Source organism: Tachypleus tridentatus, chromosome 13, assembly GCF_004210375.1.
Source record: "Tachypleus tridentatus isolate NWPU-2018 chromosome 13, ASM421037v1, whole genome shotgun sequence".
Classification (NCBI taxonomy): domain Eukaryota; kingdom Metazoa; phylum Arthropoda; class Merostomata; order Xiphosura; family Limulidae; genus Tachypleus; species Tachypleus tridentatus.
Genome location: NC_134837.1, coordinates 64,285,929 through 64,311,388, shown reverse-complemented (window position 1 = coordinate 64,311,388; position 25,460 = coordinate 64,285,929). Strand labels below are relative to the sequence as shown.

The following is a 25,460-nucleotide window of genomic DNA, read 5'->3' as shown; positions in this document are numbered from 1 at the left end:
TGAAAACTTTCCTTGGTAGTCATTGTCCAAAAATCAATTGTGACAGAAGGTAGATGAAACAGACAAAAAAAAAAGTATTTGTAAGGTATTAAAATGTAGACAACGAACCAAGATATTCAGATATATTTTGTAAACGTAACATAGATGTTCTTCGTAAATAGTTTACGACAATAAGCCTATCTCTTTCGTCTTCTTATAAGCTCTCCAACTCAGTTTGACAAAGCTGCAGTGTATCTGTGAAATGAATTTTAAAAAATGCCTTTCGCTAAAAATGTATATAAATCTATATAACATATACCACAAAATAAAAATCACCAAGAAAGGTTTGTGTGTGTGTAACAAAGGTTATAATACAAGTATTTTATCAAGTGACAAACAAGTGGCCCGGCATGGTCAGGTGCTCAAGGCACTCGACTCGTAATCTGAGGGTTGCGAGTTATCCCTTTCAGCCGTGGGGGCGTTATAATATGACAGTGAATCCCACTATTCGTTGGTAAACAGAGTCGCCCAAGAAATTTATATGCAAAAACGGCTCGTTTGGGTTGAGAAAATATTTTACATAGAAGAGCGAACAACGTTTCGACCTTTTTCGGTCATCGTCAGGTTCACAAAGAAAGAGGTAACTGACCGGAAGCTGACCACATGTTTGAAAGGGGTTGTGTAACTGAGTGTCGGAATGTAGAGGGCGGTATTAGATGTTTGAATATATAATTTTATTTATTTTATTATATTAATATAGGTATAAAGGCGTTCCTTTATATTGGTTTATTTTGGGTTTAAGTTGTTGTATAAGTAAGGCTTCTTTAATTTTGCGTTTGTTTATGTTTGTTTCTTTATTTAGTATTTGAGTGTTTTCTATGGTTATGTTGTGTTTATTTGACTTGCAGTGTTCGAAAACGTGTGATAAAAATAGTGACGTCGTTGTCATAACCTAAAACGTAAACTTCTAAAAATATATTTAGGTGAAAAACGTTTGCGTGTATGGTCGATAACAGGATATAAAAATCATATCACATACACACACATATAATAACTGTGACATCTACAATATATTACATACTAGTAAACTATCTCACTATTTCATAAAAGTCTATGTGTGTGTGCCACTAAAAAACCTGGCATTTAATTTTAGGCCTGTTCAGAAAGTGAAGGGAGGGCAGGAGGCGTTCGTGCCCGACCTCACCAGGGTTTTCTATGTTTTCCCCCGTATATTGAATGGGTGAGTCAACAATTATATTATAAATAATACAAGTAAACACAGATTACCTGCATTGAAATTAACTTGAGATATATTGGTGATGATATATCTTACTTTTAAAGTTCATATGTCATACTGCATTACTGGCTACAGAGTCACTCTCTCTCTCATCGGTATTTGCGTACTTATGTTTATATACCCAGGAGAGTCAGGTTTCATCGACCTCTTCCTCCAAACACAGTCACATAATTCTTGGTTTGTTTGTTTTGAATTTCGTGAAAAGCTACACGAGGGCTATCTGCGCTAGTCGTCTCTAATTTAGCAGTGTAAGACTAGAAGAAAGAAAGCTAGTCATCACCACCCACCGCCAACTCTTTAACTACTCTTTTTACTAACAAATAGTAAGATTGACCGTCACATCATAACGCCCCCGCAGCTAAAAGGGCGAGCATATTTGGTGTGACGGGGATTCAAACCCGCGACCATCCGATTACGAGTCGAGTGCCTTAACCACTTGGCCATGTAGGGCAACATAATTCTTATCGTGATTCATGTCATGCGTACGTTTTACTCATGTTACAACGTTAAGCATCCATTATTTGACGTATTTCAGTGTCTACTGACTGGCAGAGAACACACTACTGTACAATGCTGCGAGCGGTTTAAAACAGGTGCTCAAGGTATTTATCTATTTTTACCAGAGGCGAGATTTGAGGGGAAGGGGAGAAAAAAATGTCTGATTATTAATTACTGTGTATGTCACGTGTATAGTATTTCCTGCAGAAAGAAACAAGGATGGGACAACCGCTCCTCTTGCTGACTCTAAAACACTTCCACTTATTATTTTAACAAATATATATATGTGTGTGTTTTTAACGTTTCAGTAAGTTTATCTAAACAACTTCTCCTAATGAGTATTCCAGACACTATTTACAAACACCGTTACGTGTTTATCCATACATAAAGAGAAACTGTTTTTTTTTTAATCAAAGACAGTACGTAAACAAACTCTTTAATGTACATTTACTTATACGTTACTGTTACGTTTCGTATCATACCAGTATTTCTGTCTCAACTATTGCGATTATACAGACAAACAGAAGAATTATTTTTCAGAAAAGTCTAAAATTATATCAAAACTAGTCTCTATTTCTGCAAGACAGTGCTACAAACGAACAAACCTACACAATAAAAAAAAAAAAAGAACTGCTACTGAGACGTTACATTACGAGATGTTTCCAATGATTTATTAACTCGCCTCTTATAACATTAGACGAAACAACTCAAGCGTTTTTTGAGAAAGACTTAATTAAAGTAATCAGGCATGTTATAAAATTTTATTATCCAAACCTCGGTTCTGCCAAAGTAGACGAGGAAACTCTACAAAATGGAAAAACAATTTTATAATAATTGAATTCAAAGTTTAAATTACTTGAGTAACGTTACGTGACTTAACTTAGTTAAAATTTATAAAAGCAGCCGAAATAAAGTTTTATTCTTTCATTGAAAGCTTCCTGAATAAAACCTGTTTGCTATAGCTAACAACACGCTGTATCTAATTAATTAGTAAACATATGACACGGGAAATTTTTTTTTGATATTTTCGCGTTATATTATATACAGTATCAAGTTGTATTTGGGATAATTATACGTTACTACTTTATACTGAGGATAGTCTAAATCTGACAGCATCAAACTAACAAAAGAATTAACAAAATGGACACTTTAAATACACTTATGGACAAGTTGCGTGCTTTCTGCCTTGAAATTTATTCAAACCAGCTGGAATACCCGTCCCCTGGACGGAAGTTACGTAAATTCGTGATTAATGAAAGGTTATCTTTGGACATGAAAAGTTGTTTCCTTTGTAAAATTTGTAAAAATCGCTCATAAGAACTGCAAAACACAAAAATGTTTAACCGCAAATGTGTGGGTACCTCTGCATAGATTCAAAAAAATCTTCGTGCCAAATATGGTGAAGATCCATCAATAGAGGGCGCAGTAGTGGCAAAAAACGCGTAAACACCCGTAAAACTGCGAAATTCAAAACTAAAAACTTGAATGTCTCTCTCCATGGACCCAATGAACCTTCACACCAATTCTGGTGAATATCCATCTACTCCTTGCGAAATAGTTGCATGGACATACAAAAGACAGTGCTATAATGTTTAAATTAAGTGTATTGTATGTTTTTCTGTTAAAAAGTATTGTTAGTATAAACGACGTTTTTAATAATATAAATGTTGCTGTAACAACACCCAAAATTTCCTCTAAATGTTTTACATACCTGCATAAATGATTCCAAAGCAGGTTTTTTTCCCCATTCAAAAACATTCTTGATTTAGGGCGAGTGTCTAATTAAATGAATAATAAGCACTTTAAATACTAACAAGTTACAATATTTAAACTCTTTGTTAAGCTGAAAATGACCCAGGAAGATCGAAACGTTGTTCTCTGCTTTATTAGTAAAATTGTTAATACCCATACCAGCCGTTCTGAAATACAATTTTTCAACCGTTTCTCTTACCAATGTGTTAGCTTGTATAACACTGAATCCTAATATTTGATGTGTTGTTTTTTTTTCCTTTTAGAATTGGATTTTTGAACTTTACGTGACCCACGGCTCAGAGAGCCAAGTCCGAGACTCCTAGGGCACATTTATGGCTCTTCCTAGTTTTGAGCTACTGCCAACATGGTGCGCAGCCAGTCAGTAATACTCACTGCTATAAGACTCTTTGAAGCCGATAATAAGACTGACTGCTACTTTCACAACGCGACTGACTACAAATGTTTTCAGTGTCATCTTCGCTCGACCTAGTAAGATTTATCAGTTGTCTTGAGCGGAATGAAGGAAAAGAGATTTTCTATGCACTCACGGTTATATCTGTTGCGACAGATACATTTAAACCGAAATACCTGCCACGTTCTTCGTTCATTCGCTCGACCCTTGGACCATTCAACTCGAAGCTAAAGCAGGCCATGCTTTACCCCTTTGTTCTCTACATTTAAAGTTAACAGTCAATGGTCATTACTTAACGTCGTGTTATACTCAACTTGTATTCTTTTTCATTCTTTTACGTTTTCAGTAGCGATAACAAACATCATGGGGTTTTTGAAACTGACAAGTTGAAGTTGTTCTACTTGGGTAACTTCCTGACAAAAACGTCAAAATGCACGCGCAGACACACTCTGAAGACATCCTTGTTATTTCTTTCTTCGGTAGAACACGAAAATGGTAAGCAGACCATATCTTAAGTTGTTAACCACTTTGAGATCAATGTAACTTTTTGTCTAATTACTGGTTTCAATAAAGATTTAGCTTTACCTAATTAAATCTTCGCCCCCTTAAAATGGTTGAAGTTTGGTTTGATTTGGTTTGTTTTGAATTTCGCGCAAAGCTACACGAGGGCTATCTGCGCTAACCGTCCCCAATTTAGCAGTGTAAGACTAAGATGGAAGACAGCTAGTCATCACTACCCACCACCAACTCTTGGGCTACTCTTTTATCAACGAATAGTGGGATTGACCGTCACATTATAACGCCCCCACGGCAGAAAGGGCGAGCATGTTTTGCATGATGGGGATTTGAACCCGCGAATTACGAGTCAAGTGCCTTTACCACCTAACCATGCTGGGCCCCATCGTTAAAGTAACTGTAAAAGATTGAAATTAAAACTACGTGAAGTAGTGTTTCAGATAGACGATATTACAATAATTAGAACCATATACCCCCCCTCAGATAACTCTCGTTGTTTTTGGATACTTTTTTAACCTGTTGTGCCAGGAAATAATTAAAGTGTAATAACAACAGAGTTCTCTAAACACAAAACTTTTTAAAGTAAAGAAAACCTAAGTGAAGTCCAGCAGTGCACATGGAGAGAAGATAAAACACGATAATCTACAGACTTTGTTGTATGACCAAGTGCATGTCACACGCCCACCCATGCCATGCTCGACTTGTTAAAAATGTTAACAACTCGATGTGCTTTTCATTTTGTCGTTTCGTTAATTAAGGTAAGTCCTCCAAGTATGTAATAATCGTAATTGAATGCAAATGACATCATGAAACATTCCCATTTTTAATTGAAAAAAAAAAAAGTTGCTTATCTATAATAAACCATAAATATAAAATCAGATGCGTAATTTGCGTTCCAGCAAGGAGGGTACGAGAACGACTGCTGATACGCGTAGCAGGATTAAACCGTATTAGTATAGTGCTATTGCTGAAATGCGCAGGAACAATTTCTACAGTTCATGAAAACGTGACAAGTACACGTGCTCCTCGTCACGTGCTGTAGGTCCAAAACGTAAAAAAATACAGTATTGGAGTAATTTGACGGGATTAAGAAACGTATGTCCTGAACTGAAAATCTTTTCAATAATGAACTATAAACAAAAGGTGGTCGCTTCTTTAAATCACATCCACGCGTAATAAAGCAAGTAGACTAAACGAATTCCTTTAACAATTTGTTAAAATAGGGCACTAAATAATTATTGATAAGAACACCTATGGGAAAGTAAAGAATGTATAATAATATGTTAACGGGACTTGCTATATCTGATACAAACCGGGTCTTTCGCTCATTATCAATATACATCGGTGGAAAAAAAATATATCGTTCAATTTTCTTTCACACTTTTCTTCGTTTCTGTAAATTCTAACGAAATTATGCAATTTGGGGGCGTAAAATTACTCAGATCCAAACACACACATGCATTTTGATTAATAAATAAAACTGTGACAACCGTATTGCTTTCAAACAGTTGCATTCAACAAATACTTGGCAAATGTGTATATATAACTGACCAAAAGTGATCACACAGCCTGTTTCTTGTTTCGGTATTTGGTAGTGCCCCTTCTGTCCATGACAACTGCTTGACATCATAGTGGCGTGGAGTGCATGAGGAACTAAATGTTGATAGGGTTTTGTTCGTTTTTGAATTTCGCACAAAACTATACGAAGGCTATCTGCAACAACCATCCCTGATTTAGCAGTGTAAGACAACAGGGAAGACAGTTAGTAATCACCACCCACCGCCAACTCTTGGGCTACTCTTTTACCAATGAATAGTGGGATTGGCCGCCACTGTTTAAGACCCCCACGGCTGAAAGGGCAAGCATGTTTGGTGTGATGGGGGTTCGAACCCGCAGCTCTCGGATTACGAGTCCAGTGCCTTAACCACTTGGCCATGCTGGGCCTGTTGGTAGAGTTGAGTTCGTGGTACCACACATGGATTAGGACTTCCTGCAGTTCTAATGTACTTCTAGGTTTCTTGTCTTAGACTTATTTTTACCCACTACATCCAACAGTTTTCGATGGGGTTGAAACCTGGGCTGCTACCTGGCCAGCGTGGTGTCTTGATCCTCTATCATCAAGATAGTCTCTCACCTGGAGTAGTGAAATAAAACCTAAGATATCATTCCAATATATGAAGAATGAAACTTCCTCTTTATTACACATGTACTGCATAGAGTACAGGAATATTACAAACCATTTTAGCCTTGTAGCATGGAGCAGAGTCATCGTGAAATGCGTACTGGTCATTTCAACCAAAGTGAATCACAAATTGTTGGTTTTAACCGTGATTCAAGGATCTCGGTGTACATTTTGGCACTTACAGTTCCTTTTACAAAATTCACATCTGGCCAGAGATGCATCACCATATCACCTGCCTCCGTAGATGTATCACAGTTGCATTCAAACATACTAGATGACACTTGTCCGTATCCGTGCCATATAAAATGGTTCCCGTCAAACCCGTGCAGATTTAAGTCTGAGAAGATCACTTTAATCTATATTACTTCAATCCAGTGAGCAAGATCTTTGACCTAGATAAACCTCAACTGGTGAGGAGGTGTTTCTTTCTTGGTAGTTTTCTTGAAAGACTGGCTGAACACAAGAGAGATCGGACAGTGAACACAGAGGCAGTGACTTCTGAAGTTTCCTGCTATGCTCTTTTTGATCTGTGGACAATAATCGACGATTCTGCACGCTTATGGGTTTTAGAACACGACTGTTAGCTGCTGTGGAAACTTTCTTCTAATCTCTTCCCTTCTACCGCTTCACACAGCCAGTAACTACGAATCTGGCTAACAATGGACTAGTTAAATGTGATTCTTCTAGCAATACACCTTGTCGAAAGTCCCTCTCAGTTCAAATAAACAATGGCTACTTTTTCCGTGGAGTTAACTTGCATACCCTGCCCAAGGTAACATAATACGAACGTTTCAGCAGAAAGGCTCCTAAACTAACTCTTATCAAGAAGCTGTATTTATTGCAAAAAAAAAGGCCAATATAATACCCAGACAGTCTATAAAGGTGCTAATATAATAATTAGATAGTTGTGAGTCATCACGCCAACATCTTTACGCATTAGGCCGTGAAAATAAACGATGATTCGGACGAAAGGTGTGAAAAAAGTAGGTAATACATTAAATTTTTCAACCACTAACTTTGTACGTTGGTTCATCATGTTACAAAATATACACTCTAAGCACTAACTTTGTACGTTGGTTCATCAGAGATATAATGTTACAAAATATAAACTCTTTACTTCGTTCATTTGTAATTAATTTAATAATTTATGCGCTTATAACATAAATCTGCTGTATTCTTTTGTGTGTACAATATTAGCTATTTTGAAATAACACAGTTTGCTTCCCATTAACGTAACTTTGTTATCGTAACCAAATTCAATGAGCCCGTATATAAAATAAAAGGAAAATATGATATAAATATCGGTTTACATTCTTTCCCGATTGCGAAGAACGTGTCGTGGGTTATAAATAGACATCTTATGTTAAAGGATGTTAAACAGCAGATACAGAGTTATTACCATATTATTATACACCTCTTTTAATTTCAAGTTTCCACTGATAATTACATCGTAACAACTAACCAATAACGATCTCAAGGTACATTGGAAATATCACCGCATACCATGGTACGGACCATTTTTGTTCCATATTTCCTACGATGGTTATTTAAATAACGCCCATCCCAATGGAACAGCGGTATGTCTGCGGACTCGTACTGCTAGAAACCAAGTTTCGATGGTCATAGTGGGCAAAGCTACTTTGTAGCTTTGTGCTTAATTCCAAATAATTAATTTATATAACATAATGCTGAAATATCAAACAGTTATACACTGACCGTTATTATCAGAGACAACAAGTTTAACTGATTTTATATTAAATTATAACAGGAGTTGAATAACACAACTTCTAAGCCTCCCTCTCAATACAAACATAGATTTGATATTTATTTGATATAATGCAGAAACATAACATCTGTCAACAAAGTATCACCATTTCGGAGACAATGAACAAGTAGTTCTTGCATCTCAATGCATTTTTGGCCTGCATGTTTAAAATTCTTATAACTCTCTCTCATTGGATAATGGAATATAGTTTATGATTACATTTACATGAAAGCAAATACAGTACAAGCATTACAGGACTACATCTAATTTTAGAGGTTATTTGTTATGGTAATGATGCTTTACGTAAGTTCTTGCTTCAAATTCACAACCCACCAAGGTTCATCGTTGCTCTAGTTGTCAACAACTGACATGTAGGCGTGAAAAACGACGTTTCTTTCGGAATTTCTCTCCCGTTTAGCACCACTCTCCACATTCATTGAAAGGATTTGTATTCTAACTCCAAACATACAGGACCGGGCGTGGCACAGTCGTTAGCGTGCCCAAACTGTGAACATAATTCGCTATCACGTTGCTGGTATAAAAAAAAAAAATGCGCTACGCAATTTGAGGTTATAAGTACACTAAAAATTACTTTTAAAATTATTATACTTACTGAGTACCGATTTATAACCGATTTTTAGGTTTTCCTTCTATCTCACCTTGTAACGTTTCTGTCAAGTTATGAAGACACTGCTTGATTAACATTAGAGCCCACTTCTAATCTATTTCATAAACATAATTACAAAACCACCCTCGCCTGTCATGACATTTATTTCCTTGACTTCAAGGTGAAAGTAGAAAGGCGTGCGTCAATTCAACAAATCTGGTCAACAATGGAACATTTTTGGTGTATGGGGAAGAGTAGGAAGCCACAGGAATTTTCCTTTACCAAATTTCATTAAAACTGGTTCAGTCAGTTTCACACAATTCGGGGGGCCCGGCATGGCCAAGTGGGTTAAGGCGTTCGAATAGTAACCTGAGTGTCGCGGGTTCGAATCCCCTTCGCATCAAACATGCTAGCCCTGTCAGCCGTGGGAGCTTTATATTGTGACGGTCAATCCCACTACTCGTAAGTAAAAGAGTAGCTAAAGAGTTGGCGGTGGGTGATGATGACTAGCTGCCTTCCACGTAGTCTTAGACTGCTAAATTAGGGACGGCTGTACTGTTAAAAATCAAGATTTCTTACATTACATAATTTACTTAAACTACAAGAATTTACTTCCAAATTTAGTTTAATGAAGTATATGAAAAAGTACTCAATTTGAAGAATGTATAAAACTAAGTCAGCTGATAAGTTGAACTTGCAAGTTTACCCAAACGAAGCATGGAAAGGGGTAAAATTATAGTGATATGACTTACAAGAAAAGTGCTTGTGTGTAATTATAGAAATATAAAGGTGACACACAAATTATTACCTACGATATATACACCTAACACGACTATCAATACCATGATACTGGTACTGTGGAAATAAATATAATTGTGTTCCTTTTTATCGAAGCTTGCACAGAAAATTAAAAAATGGCAAATTAACCCTGAAATAAATGGGACCATTCTTTATTTTTCTTTTACACGGACAGATCCTGTAACTTGATTCAAATATTTGTTGAAATACTACATGTTACGCGTCATTTACATCTCAGAACAGTACAAATATATATACGGAAGAATCACTATTAACTGAATCCTACAAATAAAATGAAAAATAATACATTGATAAGAAACAATATATATATGTATTGTTGTCTATAGGAGGCTCGTCATTGGTTCAATGCAACAATCAAAGTAATACATCTTTAAAATACTATATGTAGTCGTTACAGACAGTTTAAAGTTTTCAAACATAAATTATATAATTATACTAACCATGCAGTAGTAACTGCCCACGGAAAATGCTCCGTTCCCTATTCTCCAAGGAATGAGGACACACAATGTAAAAAAACAAATAAACCACAAGATGTGGAAAATGATAAAAAAAAGTTTTAAAATGTTAAAACACACCTCTATAACCGTGTTACAGTGAGGCTTAGACTTTTTTTTTTTTCATGTAACAAGGTTTATACTGCCTGACGGAGGGCTTCATACATACTCTTCCTTTATTATATACTAGAATGGTTTATTGTTAAACGCAAGGCTAAACAATGGATCGTCTGTGTCTTGCTCACCAAGGATATCGAAATTCGATTTACAGCGTTATATGCCCTAAGAATTAGCTCTGAGCTACCTGAGAAAAAGCTGCTAAGATGAGAATGTCTAAAACTGTCTTAAGACATAGCAACCATTTTTGTAAATTAAAAGAAGAAAGAAAAGTAATACGGTAACACTAACTATATCATTATTTATCAGAATTAATAAAGTTATAAAACACATCATTAACAATATTATCTTTAAAAATAATCAGAGAACAAACGAAAACTTTACATTCTAAAGTAAACTTTTCGATGCGGCTAAACACACACACACACACACATGCTCCACCAAAGAATGAAAAAACAATCAGCTAAAAGGTTTGAAGTTCTTCAGTTCTTTTAATATCAAATTGTCTATTCTTTTACGATATGGTAATCACTACAAATGACCATTTCCTTATAGTTTGATCTTTATATATATATTCTAAATACATATTCGTACGACCACAGAACTAATTGTTTAGAAATTAAAAACAGCACCTTTTTTTAAATTCCTAGTATTAAAGCTTCATTCGATTTGAAAAATGATCTTAAAACGGATAAAGAACATGGCTTGGAATAGTACGAAGTTTACATTAAGGCAGTTTTGAACAAACAACTCAGTAATTCACGTAACAACTGTAGTCTATTGTAAAGTCAAGCCACTAGATGCAGAACCTAAGGATTTCTGTGCTATTTAACTATTGAATGATTATAAAGGTTGCTGGGAAACTGTCCTTTTCTAAATGGATTACAGAAAACATGCAAGGCAGGACTGTTGTACAAAAGTTTAGCTTTATGACTCATCCATTCGAAATGGAAACTGTGGTGCAAGACTGGTGCAAAGGTCGTTATATACAGCATAAAAGCACGACCAAATGTGGTAGCAATTGACTTTAATAAAGTGATTAGCCTCAAAAGTCGTTTGATATAATGTTCTCAACTCGGTATAGACTCGTGCTCTACTAATATATATGTATGTATTACTTATAAAAGAAGCTTTCTCAACTAGACAGTTAAAGAAAAAAACAGTTCATGAATCTTAAAAAAAAAACGACTATTAAATATACTATTGGTGATATGAAATGAAGGTAAAACATATTAGCTCGCCTATTTGTATGCAAAATCGTTGAGCCAATGCGGAAAATTATCTGTTGTTCACATGTACCAGATCATTCAATCATCCATGTTGTACAACACAAATACACATTCAGCATTAAATCCATCCTAAAAAACTTTACGAAGAGTTCAAGGCTTCAGACCTGCACTTCACTCAACCCAAGAAGCTTTATGCTACTGATTTCCTGGACGGGCTGCTTGTATTGACTTTTGTGGTACCAGAATAATGGGCAATAAAGCCACGAATCCCGCTACTGATTCATTGTCCCAGATAAATTGAGAAATTCTTTTGGTATTAGGGAAAGAACAGCGAGAAATATTTTGAAATGTGACGGAAAGAATAGTGAGAAGTATTTTGAAATGTGACGGGAAGAGTATCGGGAAGTATTTTGAAATGTGAAACATTTGTTGAGAGCAAGTGTGTTAATAACAGAGTTTAATCAACGAGTGTTCCCAGACGTGATCATATTTCTTATTAGCATAGACCCACACCAGCAAAATTGTTGTGCCATAATATTTCTTGCGATATATTGTACATTTTTAACAAATATAAAACTAATCACCAGACAACAATAAAATAGAAATCTGTAAATACAATGGTCTCAGAGTAGTTGTTTAAAACAGACCAAACAATGGTAACATCTAAATTATGTCATCAATGGAACTCTTTTATCAATTGTTTTCTTCACGTCATATTTAATTTTCCAAATGCAATCACAATTATATGAATAAGAGTAAAATTTGGGTGAATACGTTATACAGTAGAAATCATTTGTTGTGAGGGGTTGCGTCTGTAGATCTATAGGACATTGTCAAATAAAACATCTTCAACTGCATCAGGTATATCCCAGTTTATTGAGTTTAAACAATTGGTTAAGTAATCATCAAAACATGTTAACTGTTTTATCTAGACGGTTAAATGGAAGGATGAATAGGTGACGTCCACCACGAGGAATCAAAGCCAGAATTTTAGCATTGTAAGTCCATAAACTTACCGCTGTCTAACAGGAGGACAGATGAATGTATAAAAAGTAATAAACTCATGACCAGATAACTGGTAAGACAGGTTGTTTTGTTGTTTTCTGAATTTTGTCCAAAGCTACCCGAAGGATATCTGAACTATCCGTCCTTAATTTAACAGTGTAGGACTAAAGGTAAGGCAGCTAGTCATCATCACTCTTTTACCAACAAATAGTGAGATTGACCGTAAATGATAACGCCCCCAGGGCTGAAAGGGCGAGCATATTTGGTGTGACGGGGATTCGGAATCCACAACCCTCATACTGCGAGTCGAACGCCCTAACCATTATGCCATGTCATGTAAGATAGAATAAAGCAGGAAAATCTTACATTCTGGTGGGGGGGATGGGGGATTTACTCACACTTGTATTACGGTACCATGTATAAAACCAGGTTTAATCAAATCAAATAACAGATAACTCTCCTGCTAAGTGTTGCCCATGTCCTTAAATGGTTAACAAGGCAAATTATACGTATGTACACGAAAATTCAATTTAAATACCGTATTTTACGCCTTGCAAGACGCACTTTTTCTTTAAAAATACCTTGAAAATTCTTCATGCGTCTTCCAAGACAAAAGTGATGGGTTAAGGCAAGTGATTAGCTTAGGGTCTTCTCAAAACGGCCTCTTATACAGATCGTAATTTCATTACTTACCAATTAAAATTATTTTGAACACCATAAAATATTCAATTTAACTGTCTATATACTGTGAAGAATATTATATATTTGACTGTATTTACTCAGTACGTTAAAAAAAAATCAAGGTAATTACATCAAGGTGTTGGTTGCAGAGTCAAAATATATATATTTTTATTTTAGAATTGTCTTTCCAAAATTAGGGTGCGTCTTACAAGGTGTAAAATACGGTAAAAAGGGCCTTGTAATGGAGAATGTTTTCTGTTATACTATTTATGTGAAGAGAAAACTACAAGTACCAACCTACAGCACATCTTTGTAGGATGCAACATCCTACTCTCTCCAGAAGGTAACTTCTAAGTGTTATTTATTCACAAGTTACAGATCACTGACAATAATCCCTAAATACAAACACTTATTTCCTGAGAGATGACTCACTCATATCCACAGAATTCTCTAAGGACGTATAAAGTGAAACCTTTTCAATTACATTTTTTAACTTACCAACAACATCCACATGCTTCTTCGTAACTACTCGCTTTATGTTTCTAAATAATTTCAATGTCTATACTTTTCTGCACACCTACAGCGTCTATAACTACTGTTATGTTTCTAAGTGACTGCAGTTTCTATACGTGTTTACATACCTACTACCAGGAGCGTATTTAACGATCAGCTAAAGTTATCTGGGCCCCTCTTTAGGCAGGAGTCCTACTGGCTTTCGCTTGATGTATATTTGTGTGAATAGAGCCCGCCCCTTCTTTTTTTATTTTATTTTCAGTTGACTAAGCATTTAGGCTTAAATCTGTCACTGCCCACCCTCTTTATGTTTCTAAACAGTTAAAATAGCTTTTAATTTCTCCAATTTTACGTAATTACTGTTTTTATGTTTCTATGAAACTGCTTTCTTTCTTCTAACTTGCACAACTTTCAGACCAATATACTACAGGGTCAAACCCTAATAAGTGCTTCGGAACTTAATAAACGCTCCCAAACAAAATATTACGATGGTGTCTCCACACCTGAAAAACAGAATATTATTTTAAATCAAATACAATAATAATAACATAAATTATATGTATAACCACACACAAAACATTTTAGTCACAGTTTACGAAAAAGAGGTTCAGATAGATATTCTTGACTTCATTGCACTCGGGATTAGCTGAGAACAAGCGGAAAGACACGAGCAAGATCTGAATATTATTGTAAGTTGTAGTTTTAAACATAGAAATTTAAATTCTGTGAATGCTTTTTTTTGTGTGTGTGTCGAACAAACCTTCAACCTGTTTCCATTTCAGCTTACAGTATCCCTTTAAAGACAATATTAGAAACTGGATTAGTGAAACATTATAAGGATTCGTCGTTATATTTACAATTATTCCACTAGGCCTAAATTAACTGTGAAATAAGTGACGTAATTCTGAGCTCTTTGTCACTTGTTTTTTTATTTTACAGTTCTCCTTTAATTGTTATTTCAGTACAAGTTACTTAATGGGCTATATGCGCTCCATTATAAACCAAACCTTGGATGTTAGCGTTATAAACACGAAAACTTATCGCTGATCTTCAGCGGGGGGAGGGAATTTACTCTAAATATGTGAATAAATTAGTGTAAATCACAAGATTTCGATGACCCATTCATTCAGGAACAAACACAAATGGATGAAACGACAAAGTCAAGGTACTGTGATAAAGTTTTCTTTCGATGTTTAATTAACATGTGTATGTAGCAAATATAATTTATGTAGTCCTAATCTCGCAGTTCTCAATATTATGTCTGTAATGGTAAGGAAAAAACAACCTAATAACGTAAAGCAAAAGAAAAAAAAAGTGGATACATAAATTATCCATGTTGGTAACCAGTATATAATATGTGTATGTTGGTAAACAATATAACCTTGATATATATAACTTTTGAAACTATTTATCAAGTTCTTATACGAGTGATATATGAAAGCCATTTTCAGGTGATGATTGATCGATTTTTTGGTATTAAACACAAAGTTACACAATGGGTTACCTGTACTCTGTCCACCACAGGTATCGAAACACGGATTCTAGTGGTGTAAGTCCGCAGACATGCCGCTGTGCCACTGAGGTCAAAATGGAAATTCCACAATTTTTGGCATTTTACGATAATCTCACTCGAGCATCCAGAGCTAAACCTGCCTCTAGACCATAGCTAAACCTGTCTCTATACCATATAAGAGAAAATGAGCAATCTATTTTTGAAAATTTATAGCAATGTCTAGAAAAAATTTAACCTCAAAATTACCAATAAAGATCATAATAATTTTTCAACACATTTTCTTTGTTTTAAATTTCGCGCAAAGCTACACGAAGATTATTAACGCTAGCCGTCCCTAATTTAAAAGGGTAAGACTAGACGGAACACAGCTAGTCATCACAACCCACCGCCAAACTCTTGGGCTACTCTTTCACCAACAAATAGTGAGATTGACTATCACATTATAATGCTCCCACGACTAAAAGAGCGAACATGTTTGATGTGACGGGAATTCGAAACCGCGACCCTCGGATTACGAGTCAAGTGCCTTAACTACCTGGTCATGCCGGGCCAATAATGGAATTAATTTCACTAATTTGCGCTTATACTCGCTATCTATTTATGGTATACAAAATTTATTGGTCAGTATTTTGTATTGACAGTTGTAAGGAGAAAAAATATAAAACGGTATAAAAAGAAGTCACTAAAATGCAGTCAATATTCAATCCCGCAATAATTTATTTTCTGAATACGATCAAAATGCACTCATATGTGAACACTGTACGAACCTTATTACACAAATTACTGTGTAAATGTTGCTGAAAATTACAGTACGCACACAATTACGTAATTTTCCCGGCCTGAGAACAAAGTAGCTTTAAGCAGAACTCATTAAGCGTTAATTCAAAAGTTGAAAAATGAAAACACACCGCAGCATAGCACGAAAAGAAGTTTGTAGCTGGGAACAGTTTGTTTTTGTTTTCTTTAAAGAAGTACTTGGTTCATTCTATCCATAACAAACACAGCTTTACATATGTTCGAGCTATAACAAACGAAAGCTGCAGCTGTTGATGTTAAAAGTATTTTGAATCTGTGAAAAGTTAGACGGTTTAAATTTCTTTACAAAAGTTTTTAGGCAACACAAAAGCACTTCATTAACCATTAGTTAACACAGTTCAAAACTTGAATGACTTATATGATTTGTTTTTTGAATACAAGTCTAAGAACGGACAAGAGACAGAGAGAGAAATTTGCAGAAAAGGAGAAAAAAAACACACCAACAAATTAACCGAGATAAAAAGAACTATTTGGATAAAGGTGACCCTTTTTCTATCTTTTCAAATGTATATAGTTTCTTGAAAACCACTAAACGCAACGCAGAGCTTTATTTTCTGTCACTTTACTGTTTCCCTTTTGCCAAGAAACATGAGGACCATTCCTGAAATTTAATAGAGATATTTCTAGTCCATTCAATGCTTCAACCATACACAGATAACTGAAAATGTACGTTCCAAGGCAAGGCAATATTGTTTTACTTTGTAAGTATACACATATTAACGTATTCAGATACGTTTGTCCGTCAGTCTCGGTTTTTACGATCAAACTGATAGCCTTATGTGTCTGTTTTAATTTGTTTAATTTTATTTGTTTTAATATCCTTAAGTATTAGGTAACAATCATCGTTTTTACTTGTGTAGGATATTTGCATGTCGTGTTCATGGTAACAGGCAAGGGCACATCGATGAAAACAATTATAACAATAATCAACTGGAGTAGCACTTAATGGGGCGCATACCTACGCCATGCCGGGTTGATCATATTCAGCCATCAAAAAAATACAAAAATGTATCAGTATGTCTGTCACTATCAACCGTTACGAATCGTGTGTTGCAAGGAAATGGAGAACAATATTTTACATGTGTCCACTAAATTTCATAAAAATTAGATAATTCTTGTCTGAGTTACAGATTTTGTTTTGTTTGTTTTGAATTTCGCTCAAAGCTGCACAAGAGCTACCTGCGCTAGCCTTACCTAATTTAGCAGTGTAAGACTAGAGGGAAGGCAGCGAGTCATCACCACCCACTACAAATTTTTGGTCTATTTTAAAGAAATCTTGTTGACAAACAAAGGGTTAAGACACGTAACTTAGGTGGTAGAGGTAACAATGCTAGTTATCCAATAAACTATAAAGCAAACGTTTACAACGATGTTTTAATGTATTCAATTAATACAGTTTTACGAAGGACAAAGCTTTAGTTTCCGCTCAACTCCCCTCTCCCAACTTCCTCTTTGAGTTCTGCTATTAAATTAATTACTAAAAGTCGCTGGCATTATTTTTGTTGGAAATACCTTATAGTATATTTAGTATCTTGTTTTTCTTTTAATTTCGTATAACGTCGTTATATTTTAATTCAGAGTATCAATGTTATATTAGTTAGTTATACTATTTGGGTATGCATTTCATTTCTTATTTACTATCCTACATCGTCGTAAACACTTGTTTTTCGCTGTACTATTGGTACTACACTGATACTGGACAGCTCATCTACGCATCAAATGTTGAAGCAATTTGTCTCATATATCAGGCTTCTGTGAAGTTACACTGTCAAAGCCGTTTAATGGATTTTTATTCGTCAGAAGATACGGTCATAGAGATGTTACACTGTTCAACAAAAGAAAATTACGACAGTACTTAAAAGCTAACAACCAGCGGTCGTGTGTTCCGTAAGTACAGAACATTCTGTTATTTATATAATGTTACTTTCATTAACAGTACTGTTTAGAATATTTAACGTGGTTACTCTTTTCCTACAGAGGTTTTGCGCTGATAGCCTAGTATTTGGATTTAAAACTAAACCAAATCTCTAAGCTGGTCGACCCCCGTCATACGTTATAAAAATTACAGCCGAAAATATCGTAACGGCGAGGGTACCGACAACCGATGAAACAATTTATTCTATCTGATTGTTATAAACAAAAACCTAAAAAAGTATATTTAATTAAATATTTTTATTACTAATTACGTAGCCAGCACGTTATGATCGCAAGCTTAAAGTAAAAATAAAATATATGACGTAGCTTGCTTGCTTGCGTGAAAATGAAATCAATTTCATTAGACGTCACGTATGCTTTTAGCAAAAAAAAAATCTAACAATACAGAATATTTATGCCAAAAACAGAAACGCTAAAAAAATATTATACTGTTCATAATAATATGTGTATAAGGTCGCTAAGTTTGTTTGTTATGTTGTAACTAAGTCACTCGTCGAAAATATTTAAAACTACACTAAAATAAAATAAATCGGTAAAGTTTTGTCACATCAGAGATAGCGTTTCGTTTAAGCACATCTTAACATACTTCACTGTTTACAACAACTTGAAATGTCTTGACATAAAGGAATCAGAGCCCTAAAAAGATTTTAGGGAAAACCTCAAAGCTAAAATAACAATATTATGAAGAATTTGGTTAAAAATACATTTTTAGGTAAAAGAACTGTATGATACTGTATAAAAACAAAGAAAACATTAAATATTTATCAACATCTTACTAGTCTAGATTTGAGACCCATAAAAATTATTTCTCTCACGTGTGGTGCTTGCAAACGAAGACCCAAAACTCCAAAATTTGGATGATCCACAAGCCCTCCTAAACGCAAAGAAAACATTGTTCTCACGCAAGAAGTAATGTACGGCACGTTACTGGCTGGTAACAAATACACGTTCATCGTCAAAAGAGGCGTCGCCACCATCCACCCCAAAGTAAGCGCTGTTCAGTTGCTAGGCAACTCAGTACTGTTAAATTATTACAGTGCACAGAAGCCGTTTAAACTAGGCTTACGCATCACTCATACATCTTACGCTTCATACACCGTAGAACTTTATAGAATCGGATTACGTATCGCTCGTACTACAGTGGACGAAACTATCTTTAAAGATAACGATATAACACATATATTTCCCTCGCATAAAAACATCCAACTCGCGATAACTAATACCATACAAAATGTGTGTGTGTATGTATGTATATTACAGTAGTGAATCCAGAAAAAAATGTCTGCGGTGTCGGGACCCACAAAAAAAGAAAGAACGAGAGGTATGTTTTTATAATGTTTTTTTTTTTTTTAAGTAAAGGAAAATAAACGATAAAACAAAATTAACAATGAGATGGCTGATTCTACAACCGCACACATTTATTTGTGTCTGAAATTAAACTGAGCAAACGTTATTCGTTCAGCACTACCATGAGACAGATTATCATAGTCATAGGTTAATTCACAATATGCTGAAATGCTTTCATATTATCACAAAACAACCAGACAACATCTGACATCAAAATCTACATTCCTATTTGTGAGACCCCAAATACTGATTGGTACATTAGTTGCATTTATTCTACAAATAATTATAAATCATCTGTAAATTATTAATGTATTCTTTAATTATAAGCTTGATCTGGAAATATATATACAAATTATCAGAGTGTATCGTTTGGCTTTTGTTAAATATATATCAATGTAACTGATATACCGTGGTTGTTGTTATAACCACTGACTTTTTTAGTAATATAAAAGTACAGTGCATTAGCAATCAGTATAAAATAGTTTGTTAAAGCTATTGTTAAACATTGGATTAATCTTATAATTGAGGTGTGGGGGAAAGTTTAGCATAGGAAATCAGTATAAAAGGAGTTATAAGAATAGGCATAATTGTTACTGTTGTAATGTTAAAAGTATAAAAAATAAAAGATGACTTTAGGGCACTGGTAGAAATATAATATTTTGATATAAAGGGAATAACTAAAACATGGTTAAAAGTAAATAACTTTGATGACAGAAATTTCTTTTAAACACATGATTATAGGTTATTTAATAGGGACAATAATAAAAGGAGGGTAGGAGTGGCTGAAATTGATAATATTAAGGATAATAGTAAAAAGGTTGAAACCATTTCTGTTTCTATTAGTAGATTTCAATGGAAAAACACTTTTAATAGGACCTTGTTACAAACCACCAGATAAAACTGGTGAAATTAATGAGAAACTTTACAGTGAGATTTAAATTTCAGCTGCTAATGAAGTCTTAATTATGGGTGATTTCATTTCAGACATATTGATTAGGAAACGATAGAGTCAAATCATAAGGGAGAAAGGTTTCTGGAACTGTTCAAAATGAATTTCTTCACCAATTGGCCAAAAAACCTACTAGAAACAATGTTATTTTAGGTTTATTATTAACTTCTAACACAGAAATGATGGAGAGGGTATAAGCTAGGTAACACTTAGGAACAAGTGATCATTGCTGTATCAGGTTTGTTGTTTTGCTGCATATGGAAAGCAAGAATAATATTTTGATTCCAAATATCAGTAAAGCAAATTTTGAAGAGATACAACAAGAATTATCTGGTGTGAATTTGGCAACTGAGTTATTTGGAGACACTGAGCAAACATGGACAATTTTTAAAGAAAAATTTTCAATGTTCAAAACAAATACATATTCCTCACAGAAAGAAAATGAAAGCTGTAAGTGAAAAAACCACTCTGGCTGACAAAGGATACGAGAGATAAAATTAAAGAAAAGCATCACAAATTTAAGAGATTTAAATTTACTGGTATTACAAAAGATTTAGAAGATTACAGAACACCAAGATTTTGATCAAACAGGAAATTAAAATGTCCAAAAATATATGAAAAACATTTGGCTGAAAACATAAAAATTAATAGTAAGGATTTTTTATGGACTTTAAAGGTAAACAAAATGTTAGAATGGGGGTGGGACCCTTAAGGGATTATAAAGTTAGGTTTTATATGATAATTAAGAAATGACTCAATTATTAAATATTAAATTCTGCTTTTTCTTCTGTTTTTACTCATGAAGACTTAAGCAGTATTCCCTGTCTTGAGCAACTGATGGATGAAAACAAAGTTAAACAAAACAACTGCATAAATTTAGATCATATTAAAATAAAATAGGGAAGATTAAATAATGATAAGGTTTCTGGGCCAGGTAATATTTATCTGAAGGTTTTAGAGGAGGTCAAGAATTCATATGAGAGCCACTTGCCAACAAATTGGAAATTAGCTAATGTTACTCTTATCTTGAAAGGAGGTAACAGAAGTTGTTACAGTCCTATTAGTCTTGCATCAGTTGTGAGGAAAATTTTAAAAATTCTGACAAAAAATGCTTTACAAAGTCATTTAGCAAAGTTTAGAATTTTATAGGGCAGTCAACATAGTTTCAATAAGGAAAAATCTTGCTTTACAAATCTTTTCACATACTTTGAAAAATTACTGCATTTGTAGATGAGGGTAAGGGTGTAGATACATAGTATCTGGATTTTCAGAAAACATATGACAAGATGTCACATAAAACGCTTGTAAAGAAACTTAGCTCTATAGGTGTGAGGAGTAATTTAACTAATTAGACAGAAGAGTGGCTTAATGGAAGAAAGCAAAGAATTCTTATAATTGGAATTCAGTGAAACTAGATTAATGTTCCAAGTGGTGTTATCTCAGGGAATAATCTTAGGACCACTGCTCTTTTTGATTTATATCAATAACACGGATAAAGGAATGGTCAATAAATTATTTAAATTTGCAGATGATATTAAGGTCTTTGGTGTTGCTAGTTGTGAAGAGGATGCTGTTGCTTTACAAAAGGATTTAGATCATTTAGTGAGTTGGGCAAATAAATGGCAGATGGGTTTTAATTATAATGAATGCAAGATACTGCATGTGGATTATTATAATTTGAGTTATAGGTATAATTTGAGGGGAAAGTGAAATGTTTCAAATTGTTTTCCCTTGAAAAGAGAAGAGTTAGAAAGGATCTGATTGAGGTGTTTAAGATTGTAAAAAAGAATTGATAATGTTAAGGCAACAACATTTTTTATACTTGGCAGTGAGAATTATAGAATTATGAAACACAAATACATATTTAGGTAAGGTAGAAGTCATCTTCAGCTAAAACAATTTTTCAAATAGGGTTGTTCATCTATAGAATGGATTGCCTTTGGATGTTATAGAGGCAATAAATTTGAGTTATTTAAAAAAAAACTTGATAGATATATGAATCAGGTTACAGATCTCACTGAGTCTGTGGAGATAACAAGAACAACAAAAAAACAATCAGATAGTCCAGGAAGAAAAAGTCTGAAAACCACTTCTCAACCATAATTAAACAGAAGATCTTGCTTTCTTATCACAAAGGTACACTTCAGGATATTTGCACTCAGCTGAGAAGAATGTAACCCTAATTTTAACATTGTGCGTACGTAAACTTATCTCAGATCCACCAAGAACTGTATGAAAAAAAAAAAAAAAAAGAGGACTATATGTAAGTCAAAACAGTCTTTCTCCCTATAATATCATCAACATGCTCTGATGATTTTATTTACTTATTGTTTTTCTTTGTAGCATTCAATCAGCAACAGACAAATTAATTTGATAAAACAACAAAATATAACTACAATAACTCTTCCAATAAGTTACATTAATGGTTTGATTTTTGAATTTCATGCAAAGCTATACAAGGGTTATCTGTGCTAGCCTTACCTAATTTAGCAGTGTAAGACTAGAGGGAAGGCAACTAGTCTTCACCACCCACTGCCAACTCTTGGGCTACTCTTTTACCAATGAATAGTTAGATTGACTGTCACATTTTTTACACCACCACACCTGGCCATGCTGGGCCGTTACATTAAAGTAGTTTAGATTTTGTGTTTTATTTTCATTCATTAGGAGAAAAAAATGCAAAAAAGAAAAAAAACATGAGGGAAACTGTGCTCATGCATTTGAACATCCTATTACACAAATAATTAAGTGACTGCTTTACTTTTAAGAAACATATTTATTCATAACATATGTAACATTTAAAGCATGTGAAAAACCACAAATCTTTCACGAGTTCTGTGCAACCAAACATCAAACTAAATAAGATCTTCATGGTATATTTTATATAAAAAACATATGGTAAGATTTTATCACAAACATCGTTGCTTCATTACCAATACATGTAACCAACAAAGAAGGCCTTCACATATTAAAGTTCGACTGTATCGTATTTTCAAAGTTTTTATAAACATATTAGACTTAAGAAGCACATAAATGTATTCAACTACACAGAAATTCCTCTGAATATTAACATTATCACAATAAAGTTAGGACTCGGTATGGCCAGGTGGTTAAGGCACTCGACTCGTAATCTGAGGGTTGAGGGTTTGTATCTTCATCACACCAAAAATACTCGCCCTTTCACCAATGGGAACATTATAAAGTGTGGTTACTCTCACTATTCATTGGTAAAAAAGAGTAGCCCAAGAGTTGGCAGTGGGTGGTGATGAATAGCTGCCTCCCTCTGCTAAATTGGAGATGGCGAGCACAGATAGCCCTTGTGTAGCTTTATATGAAATTCAAAAAACAAGTAATAAAACTAAAACAAAAAGTTATCAGGTATGTAAGTAATATGCCACTGTCGAACCTAAACTTAAGTTTTGTATCACAATTTGCTGATGATGTAGTGGTCTGGAAAAGTGCCCGTACTCCTTCAATAGCAGCAACAAACCTCCAACCAGTCCTGAATAATTTAGAAGAATACTGCCAGAAATATAGAATAAAAATAAATATTCCAAAAAAACCAAGTAATACTATTCACCATATTAAATAAACTGAAAAAAGATCCACCAAAGTTATACATGAACAGATCACTTTTACAGACTGCTGCTTCGGCTAAATTTTTAGGATTAACTTACGATACTAAATTAACATGGATACAGCTAACAATATCCTGACTAGAAACTGGAAAAGAGCAAATTATGCAAGAAGCCTATTGGGTAAAAATCAAGGCACATCACTTGATAATATAATAAAAATCTACAAAACATACATTAGATCTATAATAGAATATGCATGTACAGCTTAGATAAACATAACACAAAAAACAATTACATTAACTACAAGAAATACAAAATTCACTCTTAACCTCAGCTTATAAAGTATCACATGGTACTTCATCCACATTTATGCACAAGTATGCAAACATAGAGACAGTACCTGATAGACTCTTGCATAATGCATTAAATTATTTTAATAAAAATTGGCATAAAAATGACTTAACGTGTGATATATGTACATGATGAACATAGTCCTAAGTACTTCTCTCCAATAAATATACATTTAATAAATATAAATCAAGCTGGCCACCTTGCACTAGATGCCTAGAACTAGAATAATATTTATAGCTTCTTTATTATTTTTTTCATTTCTTTCTTTTTCTTTTTTTCATTAAATAGATTAAAAAATAATAATGGAAAAATATATATGAAAATCAAAAAATAGTAAAATAAAACAAAACATAAGTTAAAAAAGGCAACTCGAGGCAATAAATGGATGTTGCCCTGAAAAGGTGGAGTACTGTGGGCTACTCTGGCCCTAAATCACTACAACTGAAAAGGTGGAGTATTGTGGGCTACTCTGGCCCTAAATCACTGCAACATAGTAGTAGCCGTCATGAAAGTTGGGGATGGAGGAAGAGGTCTTTTGCACCTGAACCTCCTGGGTATCCCAACATACCCAAATTCCCACAGAGTAGAAACGAAGAAAAAGTAACCCCGCTAACTTCAACACTTTGTATATCGATATCACCAAGAATCGTGTGCTGCCATCTATTTCTCCCTATTATAAACACTCATAGGACTAATAACTTCGTATTTTATTAGGTCACAGTGTGAATACAGTTCAGTAACTCGTTAATATTTAAATATATTTATTAGTAATAAAAATACTGCCTCAGTGAATGACAATGCTATATCATCTTAAAGATTTCTTGACCAAAGCGATACTGAAATGTTTACAACTATGATAGTTTAACATTGGTTATTCACGATTGTTAGTACTATAAAGATAGTTATTTGAAACTTTAAAACACTTTGGTTACTTCATACTGTAAATTTTTACAAAAACAAACCAACAAATTGATAATAATGGTGTATGTATTGCGTAAACTAGTAACACTATAATTTTGCAGCTTTATCAGCGCACACAAAAATCTTGTGTTCTTACACATTTTTATTTCACAAAAAGCATGGTTTTGTTTATTGGAAGTTAAAT

General features: G+C 34.2%; 1 protein-coding gene across 5 annotated transcripts in view; it reads right to left on the bottom strand.

Moving 5' to 3' along the window:
- LOC143238269 (RNA binding protein fox-1 homolog 2-like) overlaps positions 1-25,460 on the bottom strand; it is a 112,466-nt gene that overhangs the window by 71,322 nt on the left and 15,684 nt on the right. The window contains exon 1 of one of the 5 annotated variants that reach the window (XM_076478358.1): positions 18,946-19,122. The exons of the other annotated variants lie outside the window; for them this stretch is intronic. Within the exon in view, the coding sequence (XP_076334473.1) occupies positions 18,946-19,107 (162 nt within the window). The 5' untranslated portion in view covers positions 19,108-19,122. Of the gene's footprint in view, positions 1-18,945; positions 19,123-25,460 lie in introns of those variants that run through there. 5 annotated transcript variants of the gene reach the window in all.